Source organism: Oratosquilla oratoria, chromosome 24, assembly GCF_046742065.1.
Source record: "Oratosquilla oratoria isolate Oo_2021 chromosome 24, ASM4674206v1, whole genome shotgun sequence".
NCBI lineage: Eukaryota > Metazoa > Arthropoda > Malacostraca > Stomatopoda > Squillidae > Oratosquilla > Oratosquilla oratoria.
The window spans coordinates 35,057,294-35,069,721 of record NC_134800.1 but is presented as its reverse complement, the minus strand read 5'-3'; the positions used below and the strand labels follow the sequence as shown (position 1 = coordinate 35,069,721).

The window sequence follows — 12,428 nt, the reverse complement described above, 5'->3', positions numbered from 1 at the left end:
AGGTATTCTGGGCTCCATATTCTTAGTGCTCTCAGGAAGAATCCTATTAGTATCCCACTTTTAGTTCTGTCGCTGTGGGCACTGAAGTAGTGTATGTAGTCGTTTTTTTGTGGGTTTTCTGTAAACTTTGAATTTTGCTGTATTATTGTTCCTGATGATTAAAGTGTCAAGGTGTGGGAGAGAGTCCTGGTTTTCTTGTTTGACTGTTAATTGTATTTTCTGGTGTGATTTTTTTGAATTGTGTAGAAGGATGTCAATGTTTGTGTCTTTTGGTATGAGAAGGTAGTCATCTACATACCTGAACCAGATGGTGCCATTGGGGAGGAACTGTTTGCAGTTGTTTTGCTCTAGAATTCCCATTGCTAAGCAGGCAGCTATAGCACTGAGGGGGGTGGGGTGATCCCATTGGTAGGCCGTCGTGTTGTCGGTAAGTTTTGCCATTAAATGTGCAGAAATTGCATTTAAGGCATTTTTCTACTAGTTATTTGTAATCTCTTTTGTTGATTGGGAAGGTGGTCTCATCGATGTTATGACTCTTTGTATGGCTGAAATGACATTGCCAGGGATGTGTGGGTGTATAAGGCAATAACATCTAGACTGACAAGTTTCTTGTTTGTAAAGTCTGTGGTATGGAGATTTTGTATGAGATCAGTGAAGTTTCTAATGTGTGTGTTGCTGATAGTTCCAAGAGCTGATGTAACAGGTTTGGTTAGTATCTTAACTAGTTTGTGCGGGGCACTGCCTATTCCGTTGGTGATTGGTCTCATGGGGATCCCTGCTTTGGGAGTTTTGGGAATGCCACGTATCGTTGGTGTTTTGGGATCTTCTTCTAGGAGATGGAGTAAGTGTTTTCCTTTGTTGTTTTCCTATCTCGAATACTGTGTACAATTTTGGTCCCTGTACTACCAGAAAGATATTAATAAACTAGTGAGAGTGCAACAGAGAATGACCAAAATGATACCAATGCTGAGAAATCTGCTGTATGAAGAAAGACTTAAAAGTCTAAATTTATTCTCACTTTCAAAAAGGAGAATGCGAGGAGATTTATTAGAGGTTTTTAAAATGTTCAAAGCCTTTGACATCACTAATGTCGAAGATTACTTCTTATTAGACCAATTAAATACAAGAAAATGTCACAATTTTAAAGTAATTGGTAAAAGATTTTCTTCGAATGAAAGTAAACATTTCTTCTTTAACCGGGTTGTTAATGCATGGAATTTGTTACCTTCCACTGTCGGGGAAAGTAACACAGTAACAACATTTAAAAATCGCATAGATAAATACTGAAACTCTAATCCACAAATAAAATATTGTCCATTGCAATAAAAGATCTGACAGCCCAGCATTTAATTGTAATTGGATAGGATAGTGTAATGAGAAATAGACATCTGGGAATGGATGCTAAGAGGAGGTTATATGAAGGAGTGATTGTGCCAACAGCATTGTACGGAGCATAAACATGGAACATGAGAGAGGAAGAGAGAAGGAGTTTGAATGTGTTTGAGATGAAATGTCTGAGAAGCATGATAGAGGTTACTAGGCTGGATAGAGTGAGAAATGAGGTGAGGTGGAAAGGGAACTGGGAGATAGGGTTGATGAAAGAGTAGTAGGATGGTTTGGACACATGGAACATAAGAACATATATAAGAATAAAGGAGACTGCAAAAGACCATAAGGCCTACACTAGGCAGCTCTGTAAAAGAAGTGTGGATGGCAGAGGTGGAAGGAGTGAATATGAGGGGGCGTCCTAGGATGAGATGGATGGATGGGGTGAAAGGGGCATTACAAAAGAGAGGAATGTCTGTGGAGGAAGGACGGGAGAGGACAGAAGATAGGGGTGAATGGAGAGGGGTTGTGTATAGATGATGCTGTGATGCATGAGGGAAGTGGGTGGGGGATGGGGGTGAGGAAGTATATATGAGAAAAAAAAAAAAAAATTGATGCAGCCCGAAGGGATTTCTCCCCGTCTTCCCTTTTTCTGCATGGGGGGACGGAGAGTGGGGGTCGGCAAATTTATGAAGCGGCCTTGCTGTGGATGTGCTGTGTTTTGCGACACTGCTTCTGACCCAGGGAAGTGGACGGGATGCAGGGATGACCCGTCATCCAGGAGGTGCCAAGATAAGAGGGAGGGTGGAGGGGAGTGGAATATATAGGAAATGGAATGAGTGGAGTGGTTTCTATGCCTTTTTCTTTTTGGCTACCCCCTGTGTAGGGGGAAAAAGCTTTTGGTATATGTATGGATAGGATAGTGGTGTTAGTTCATCTTCTATAGCCTAGTTACCCTGTTTTCTTAAGTGTAGCTTAGTATAATAAACACAGCCTTGTTAGGGCCAGTAGGCCTGCTGTTGTTTGTGTTTCCTTTGCGTTTGTGTTCCTCTGAGGTGCCAAGATAAGAGGGAGGGAAGTGGGTAGCGGGGAGTGGAGTATGTAGGGGATGGAATGGATTAAGGACATAATATTGACGGGAAATTCAAAAGTAATTACTTCTTGTAATAATATTGTAGAAAGAAATATTATTGAATCTTGTTACATAAAAAGAAATTCTGGAAATAATCTTAACTTGAGTTTGGGTTTATTTAAATTGGACAATTTTATTATTGTCAAGATTTTGTGTGATAATTTGTAACATAGGACCTTTCCAAATATCCTCTGTCTACTCATGTATATATTGTTTATTTTTGTATTGCATTTCTGTACCTTTGAAAATGTCATAATAGACGAAAACGTTCGGTATCTGTATTTTCAATTTCCCGGTGGTTTCTGCAAAAATAGTTTATCACGTGTGTTTTTGTGATATCTTTGCGTATATATATACATATATGTGTGTGTACGTATATATATATATGAGACATTCTGACAGGTTGACATAGTGGAGTAGGAAACATGGGAGTCTTAGTCTGAGTTTATTCCTGACTAGTTTTGCAGGTATGCTTTTTCAAAGGGATTTTTTTTTTTTTTTTTTTTTTTTTTTTAAACATACCTGCAAAACTAGTCAGGAATAAACTCAAACTAAGACTCCTTTGTTTCTTACTCTTAAGTCATATATAAATATATATATATGGAGCCAGAAGGGATTTCTCCCCATCTCTTTTTCTGCATGAGAGGAGGGGAGGAGGGGTCACCAATTAAGTGAATTGGCTTTGCTGTAGATATACTGTGTCTTAGTGCATTGTGTTTCACCCAGGGCAGTTGATGGATATAGGGTTGACCCCTTATCCATGAAGAGCTGACATGGAAGGGGTGAAAAGGGTGGTGGAGGGGAGTGGTATGAGTGGGAATAGGTAAGTGCCTCTGACTTAGCTACCTCCCTTATAAGGGGGAAAAACCTCTTGATATATAGAAAGATTGGTGTATATATATATATATATATATATATATATATATATATATATATAATGTATTTATTCATTTACATATATTTATGTTTATTTATTCATTTTTTACAACAGGACCACATTTTATTGTAATGTTAATTTTTTCTACTATTTTTTTATGATAGATATTATTTGTTGTATATGGGGCATAGTATTGCGTTCTAGTTTTGTTACATTATAGGAATATGTATAGGCATGTGGATTTCAGTGATAATGGGCTCAGTAGTTAAAATTGTATCAAATTGCAAGAACTTTTTTCTGCCTTTGCCCTTGTTAATTGTTCCTGGGAGACATGGGTTTCCTCCAAGAGAGACCTGGGGTAATAAATTGATCAATTGACTTTTATTCGTATAAAGTATAGAAATTATTTGTAAATTGTTGTTAAAATTCTCTATATCATGTTATTTTTTTTCTTTCAGGTTCGACAAGATGTATTGGATTCCTTGAAAAATAATTTCCTACAAACCCTTAACCATGCGTGGAATGATCACCAAACTTCCATGGTTATGATCAGAGATATTCTCATGTATATGGATAGAGTTTATGTTCAACAAAACAATGTGGATAATGTTTACAACCTTGGACTTATCATATTTAGAGATCAGGTAAAAACTGTTGTGAGTTGTAGTTGTATAAAGTGGCAAGTTTTTATGATTATAAGTATACTAGTGGATTCTTTCAATAAAAGAAAATAAACTAATGTTATAGTCTAGGGCATTTTAAGTGATATGTATAATATCAGTTTTGTGGCCAGTTTGTTAGACGAACATTAACAAAGAATTAATTGGTATGAAATATATAGAATGGTTCAAAACTATATTGAAAAATTGCAGGGTGATATCTTGACATGAGATTGAACATATTATTATTATTTTATTATCTTAATTATTATTATTATTATTTTTATTATTATTTATTTTTCATCTTGTGGTGAATGGGATGGATACTTCCCATTTTGACTTGGCTACCTATCTTGTAAGGGGGGAAAAAGCCCTTGGTATATAGATATTATTTGGGAAGATGTGGGAAAGGAGTAAGTTGAAAGTAAATGTGGGTAAAGGTAAAGTAATGAGATGGCAGCAAATTGAAAGTGAGTATAGAGAGAGTGGCTGGAGGAAAAGGATAGCTTTAGATACAAAGGATTACAAAGGCAGAGCATGCCGACAGGAGACCTTTTGATCCATATCTAGGTCGGATGCAAAAAAAAAAAATCATATTAATAATAAATTAAAACTATAATAATGTAAAAATAACAAATAAAATACATAAATAAATGCATAGGTATAGTTGAATAACAAACAAAAAGGTAAATAGTAAATGATTATAAATTGACATATAACTAATAATAAATGAAAATCAGACAGACAAATTATAACAAAACAAAAACAAATAATATAACATAGATTATAATCATTACAGCATCTTACTTAGGTATTTATCTAAATGATTCTTAAAGCTTCGAACTGAACTACATTGCACTACCTGTGCAGGAAGTTTATTCCATTCATTAACTATACTTGAGGATGCATGTGGGAGGAAAGGGAGGAGTGGAGGTGAAGGTAGAATGTAGATTGAGAGAAGCAAGTAAATGTCATGGTGGATTAAAAAGTGTAATGAGAAATAGACATTTGGGAATGGATGCTAAGAGGAGATTATATGAAGGAGTGATCATGCCAACAGCACTGTATGGTCCAGAAACATGGAACGTAAGCAAGGAAGAGTTTAAATGTGTTTGAGATGAAATGTCTGAGAAGTATGGTAAGGGTTATTAGGTTGGATAGAGTGAGAAACAAGGAGGTGAAGAGAAGAGCAGGGGTGGAAAAGGACTTGGGAGAGGGTTGATGAAAGAGTATTGGGATGATTTGGACACATGGAAATAATGAGTGTAGAAAGATTAGTAAAGGAAGTGTGGAAGGCAGAGGTAGATGGAGTGAACATGAGGAGACAACTGAGGATAGATGGGGTAAAAGGGGTGTTGAGAAAGAGAGGGGTGTTTGTTGAGGAAGGAAGGTTGAAGACAGAAGATATGGGTGAGTGGACAATGGTTGTATGTGGATGATGGGGTGAGGATGGAAGAGAGTGGGTAGGGGATGGGAGGGTAAGGGAATGGTTATGTGTGAATGATGTTTTGATGCAGCCCAAAGGGATTTCTCCCCATCTTTTTCTGAATGAGGGGTTGGTAGGGGGAGTGGTCACTGGTTAAATGAAGAAGCAGCCTTGCTGTAGATGTGTGGTTTCTTGCTGCATTGCTTGTAACCCAGGGAATGGGTGAGATGCAGGAATGATCCGTCATCCAAGAAGAGCCAAGAAAAGAGGGAGGGAGGGGTGGTAAATGGGAATGGAGTGGGTGGGGATGAAATAGATGGGAGTGGAATTATGCCTTTTGACTTTGGGTTACCTCCCTTATAAGGGGGAAAAAGCCCTTGGTATATGTATTATTCTGTTATATATATATATATATATATATATATATATATATATATATATATATATATATATATATATATATATATATATATATATATATATATATATTCAGTATCAGTCCATATCAATCCAATCAAGTCTGAGAAGTATGATAGAAGGTACTAAGATAGAGTGAGAAACAAGGAGGTGAGGAAGAGAGCAGGAGTGGAAAAAGAAATGACAGATAGGGCTAATGAAAGATTATTGGGATGGTTTGAACACATGGAAAGAATGGGTGATGAAGGATTAGTAAAAGAGATATGGAAAGCAGAGGTGGTGGGAGAACTTGAGGGGACGATTGAGAATGAGATGGATGAATGGTATGAAGGTGTTGAGTAAGGAAGTGAGATAGGTACGAATGGAGAGTGACTCTGTATAGATGATACTATTATGCAAGGAAGTGAGGGGTGAGATGGAGGCGTAGGTGATGCTTATGTGTGAATGATGTTTTGATGCAGCCTGAAGGGATTTCTTCTCATTTCTTTTTCTGCATGAGGGGATGGAGGGGGGGTTGCCGATTATGTGAAGTGGCCTTGCCATGGATGTACTGTGTCTTGCTGTATTGGCTCTGACCCAGGCCATTTTGCAGAATACAGTGATGTCCTGTCATCCATGAGGAGCTAAGATGAGAGGGGTGGAAAGGGTGGTGGATGGGAGTGGAATGGGTCGGAGTAGGTGTGTGCCTTTGACTTGGCTACCTTCCTTATAAGGGGGAAAAGCACTTACATACATACATACATGTACCAAGGCTTTTTCCCCCTTACTAGGGAGGTAGCCAAAAAGGAAAAGGCATAAAATCATTCCCACCCATTCCATCCCTGAAAACACTCCACACCCCTCCACCCTCCCTCCCATCTTAGCACCTCCTAGATGACGAGTCATCCCTGCACCCTGTCCACTGCCCTGGGTCAGAAGCAGTGTCGCAAGACACAGCACATCCACAGCAAGGCCGCTTCATTAAATCGGTGACCCCCCCTCTCCGTCCCCCCATATAAAGGAGAGGACGGGGAGAAATCCCTTCAGGCTGCGTCAAAATTTTGCTCACACACACTACCTCACCCCCCATCCCCCCGTTCATTCCACCTCATGCATCACAACATCTTCCATATACAACCATTCTCCATTCACCCCTGTCTTCTGTCCTCTCCCGTCCTTCCTCAACAGACATTCCCCTCTTCCCCAAAGCCCCCTTCACCCCATCCATCCATCTCATCCCAGGACGTCCCCTCATGTTCACTCCCTCCACATCTGCCTTCCATACCTCCTTTACTAGTCTTTCTTCACTCATTCTTTCCATGTGTCCAAACCATCCTAATACTCTTTCATCAACCCTATCTCCCAACTCCCTTTCCACCCCTGTTCTCCTCCTCACCTCCTCATTTCTCACTCTATCTAGCCTAGTAACTCCCATCATACTTCTCAGACACTTCATCTCAAACACATTCAAGCTCCTTCTCTCTTCCTCTCTTATGTTCCATGTTTCTGCTCCATACAGTGCTGTTGGCACAATCACTCCTTCATACAGCCTCCTCTTAGCATGCATTCCCAAATGTCTATTCCTCATTACACTTTTTAATCCACCTAGGCATTTACTCGCTTCTCTCAGTCTACATTCTACCTCCACCTTTACTCCACCTTTTCCTGCCACATTTGCACCCAAGTATCTAAAACTATCCACTTCCTCCAGTTGCTCTCCCTTAATGCTCACTTCCAGATTACTTGGTATATAGATATATATTGTTTATGTATTTATTTCTTATTTTGGGAGTGGGTACTTTAATTTGACTTGGCTACCTTCTTCGTAAGGGGGTAAAAGCCTTTGGTGTAGATGTATAGATTTATGTATTTATTATTTTTTATTTATAATTTTATTATTCGGATGTGCTGTGTCTTGTAACACTGCTTCTGACTTAGGGCAGTGGACAAGATGCAGAGATGACCTATCATCCAGGAGGTGCCAAAATAAGAAGGAGGGAAGAGGGTGGACGGGAGTGGAGTGTGATAGGGATGGAATAGGTGGGAATGGTTTTTATGCCTTTGTTTTTTGGCTACCTTATAAAGGGGAAAAAGCCTTTGGTATATGTATGTATGTATTATTATTATTTTTTTTTTATTGATTTTTTAAGTAAAAAGAGGAATAAATGTAAATACAGTAATAGCTTACAGAGCCAAAGCCTGTGGCTGAACAATTGAACATTTCAAATTGCCTCCTACCCAACCATCATCATTATTGTGGTAGGGGTTGATTAGAAGTGTTGAATTGATTGGCCACAGGATTTGGTTGTGTAAGCTATTTCATGTCAATAATTTATTCCATTTATCTTTATATGGGGGGGGGGGGTGAGGGAGTATGTGTGAATTAGATTTTGATGCTGCCCAAAGGGATTTCTCCCTGGGTTCTCTTTTTCTGCATGAGGGGATGGAGAGGGGGGTCACCGATTAAATGAACTGGCCTTGCTGTGGATGTACTGTGTCTTGCCACATTGCTTCTGACCCAGGGCAGTGGGTGAGATGCAGGGATGACCTGCCATCCAGGAGGAGCCAAAAAAAGAGGGAAGGCAGGGTGGTCAATTGGAGTGGAGTATGTGGGAATGAAATGGGCGAGTCGATTTATACCTTTGACTTTGGCTACCTCCCTTGTAAGGGGAAAAAATCCCTTGGTATGTGTATATATGTATGTATCTTTATATTTTTGGAAAAAATTCATACAGGATATCGTCTTCAGTTTCATGTCAGGATGGTGTGTGTAATTTTGTCAGTGTAGTCTTGAATTGCCCTGTGTATTCTTGTGCTTTTTAACAGAAAATGTTTTTCAAATTTATTTGCTTAATGTTTGTCAATCCATATACCATGAGGCTTCTTCCCCCTTTATGAAGGAGGTTGCCAGCCAATGCATGCTAGCATGATGAATAATTAATTTTATATTATTTTTTTTACTATCAAGCCCTTAGTATATACATACATACATGCACCGATGGCTTTTCCTACCTTACAAGGGTGTTAGCCAAAATCAACCTCCCTTGTAAGGGGGAAAAAGCTGTTGGTATGTGTATTTATGTTCTAAGGGCCTCTTCCCCCATAAAAGGGAGGTAGGCAGCCAAGGCACACAACCACACCAGTTTTCACTTGAATCTAACAATTGGCGTATTGATTGATGACAAAATTGCACATTTTCATTCAACTAATAAACTGGCTAGATTAAAAAAAATTAATATAAAATTAATTATTCATCATGCTAGCATGTATTGGCTTGGAACCTCCTTCATAAAGGGGAAAGAAACCTCATGGTATATAGACAAACATTAAGAAAATAAATATGAATTTTTTTTAGTATATAGATAGAATATGATTTTGTTTAATTTCACAAATTTACCTTTTCAGGAAGAACTAGGACTTGCTTTGTAAAGGAAGGATTATAAAGGCCACCAGATAGCCCTAAATTACCCTTACTTATGACCTCTCATCCAAATAGTGGCACTCTAAGTCCCTTAGCCAGCAAACATCCCCTATGTATTCATACTTTCCTTTAAAACAGAAAGTATTTTAGTTATATTTCCCTTACATTAGCTGAGTAGGTGACTTTATATGTTTTTATATGTACAATTTTGTTCTCCATAGATTGTTAGATATGGTTGCATTCGTGATCATCTACGGGAAACACTGTTAGATCTTGTCATGCGAGAACGGCGAGGAGAAGTTGTAGACAGATTGGCCATTAAAAATGCTGCACAGATGCTTATTGTCTTAGGCATCAATTCGAGGGCAGTATATGAAGAAGATTTTGAACGTCCATTCTTAGTACAGTCAGCGGAGTTCTATAGGGTAAGTAAACTAACTTGTTTTAGTTAAATCAACAGAAAGTTTTAGTAATTTGAATCTAAGAAATTTTTTACAATACCTGTTGTTGGGTTCCATTGTCTTAGTGTTCAGTATAGAACATTTTAGAGGAAGAATAAAGTGGGCATTAGTCATTATGGACCATGTAGTTGTAGCAGACATTAACTCTAATTTTATATTGAATCTCCCTAAATGGGAGAAAATTATAGACAAAAATAATTTTGCATTGAGTTATACATATACTCATACATACATATATACATACACCAAAGGGTTTCCCCCCTTACAAGGGAGGTAGCCAAAAAACAAAGGCATAAAATGCACTCCCACCCATTCCATCACCACAAATTCCATTCCCATCCATCCCCCTTTCTCCATTGTATATTGGCACCTCCTGGGTGACAGGTCATCCCAGCATCTTGTCCACTGTCCTGGGTCAGAAGCAGTGTCACAAGACACAGCACATCCACAGCAAGGCCACTTCATTAAATTGGTGACCCCTCCTTCCCCTCATGCAGACATGCAGAAATGGAGAAGATGTGGAGAAATCTCTCCGGGCTGCATCAATTTATTTTTCACATATACTCCCTCACCCCCCCCCATCCCCCACCCACCCCCTTTCATGCATCACAGCATCATCCATATTCAACCATTCTCCATTCACCCCTATCTTCTGTCTTCTCCCATCCTTCCTCAACATACATTCTCTTCTTTCCCATTGGCTTATTTTAACCTATCCATCCATCTCATCCTTGGTCGCCCACTCAAGTTCACTCCTTCCACCTCTGCCTTCCACACCTCTTTTACTAATTCTTCTTCACTCATTCTTTCCATGTGTCCAAACCATCCCAGTACTCTTTCATCAACTCTTATCTCCCAACTACCTTTCCAACCCTGTTCTCCTCCTCACCTCATTTCTCACTTTATCCAGCCTAGTAACTTCTATCATACTTCTCAGCCACCTCATCTCAAACACATTCAAACTCCTTCTCTCTTCCTCTCTTATGTTCCATGTTTCTGCCCCATACAGTGCTGTTGGTACAATCACTCCTTCAGACAATCTCCTCTTAGCATCCATTCCCAAATGTCTATTCCTCATTACACTTTTTAATCCATCAAGGCATTTACTTGCTTCTCTCAATCTACATTCTGCCTCCACCTCCACCTCCACTTCTCCCTTTCCCACCATATTCACACTCAAGTATCTAAAAATATCTACTTCCTCCAGTCTCCCCCTTAATACTCACTTCTAGTCTGCTGCTACTTTCTCCTCTTGTACATCTCATCACCATACATTTACCCACATTTATCTTTGACTTCCTTCTTTTGCACACCTTCCCAAACTCTGTCAATAACTTCCTCAATCCCTCCTCTGATCCTGCCACAAGTGCAGTGTTGTCAGCAAACAACAACTGACTTATCTCCTACTTTTCTCTATTTTCTTTAACCATCTCCAATCCCCGATCCATTATCCTTGCATTTACCTCTCGCATCACCCCATCCATGTATAAATTGAACAGCCAAGGCAACATAACACATCCCTGGTGAAGTCTCACCTTTACTTCAAACCACTCACTCTCTCCATTTCTGATTCTAACACAAGCTCTACTACTGTTGTAAAAACTCTTGATTGCTCCTAACAGCTTTCCTCCTACCCCATATAGCTGCAATACCTTCCACAGTGCCTTCCTGTCTATGTCATAAGCCTTTTCCAAATCCAAAAGGCCTTAAAGGCCCTATGAGAGAAACAATTGTGACACAGAATGAAATATGGGACCAAATAATGAACATTGATGTCAGAAAATCACATGGCCTGGACAGAATTGCAAACTGGATACTAAAAGAATGTATAGATGAACTAATGGACAAAATATATAAGATAATAGATTGCTCACTCAAAGAAGGAAAGGTACCAGAAGATTGATTAGTTTGGCATCATCAGCAAAGAACATTTCACTCCTTCATTCATATTATTTATACGAATATATATGGTATATATGTTTATATATGTATGTATATGTACATATATCACAACTAACACACAAACACATAATGAAGAATGGGAATAGGCTTGCCTTTACTGTTTTTAGAATGAACACCCATTCAGGAAATTACCTTAATTATTTTTAGTAATCACGCAGATCCTATTAAGGATCTGTAACCCCCAATTTTTAGAACATGAGTTAATTTCTGTCAGGTCCCAATTTACAAAATTAGCTTACCCTTGGTGGTTCCCGGATAAATCCCCAAGCCAAACCAGAACTAGATTTTTTAATCCCTCAACAAAGCTAAACATGTTACAAAATTCCCTTGTTATTCCCTTTTTAGAGTCTATTAGCCACTTGCCCAGATTTCTTCCTAAAGATTAGGGTTTAATTCATAATGACCCGAATACTATTAATAAAAAAGTTGTTAATGTTCATTAGAGGTTGAAAGAAGATCATATCCCACAAGTTTACTCCCTTCTGTATAAAGATTGTAGCCTAGCATACATTGGTCAGACAGGGAGAGGCCTAAAGACCAGGCTGAATGAGCAAAGTCAATTAGATATGGTCTAGAGTTCAGCTGTATTTCAACACGTGAATAATTTAAATCACCAGATGGACTGGGTCAAACCTGAACTTATTTATAAATCTGTTTATGGGTTCAGAAGGAAGATGGTGGAATCTGTTTTAATAGATTATCTTCCCAATATGAATATTTCAAAGGGTAATTGGACCCCAGACATACTCTCAAGATTGTTCATTACAA

General features: G+C 38.7%; 1 protein-coding gene across 1 annotated transcript in view; it reads left to right on the top strand.

The window, feature by feature from the left end:
- The window catches only part of Cul3 (cullin 3), a gene marked incomplete at its 3' end in the record, with an annotated part of 111,512 nt that overhangs the window by 80,668 nt on the left and 18,416 nt on the right, over positions 1-12,428 (top strand). The window contains 2 exon segments of the mRNA XM_076207899.1: positions 3,794-3,979; positions 9,459-9,662. Of these exon segments, the coding sequence (XP_076064014.1) occupies positions 3,794-3,979; positions 9,459-9,662 (390 nt within the window).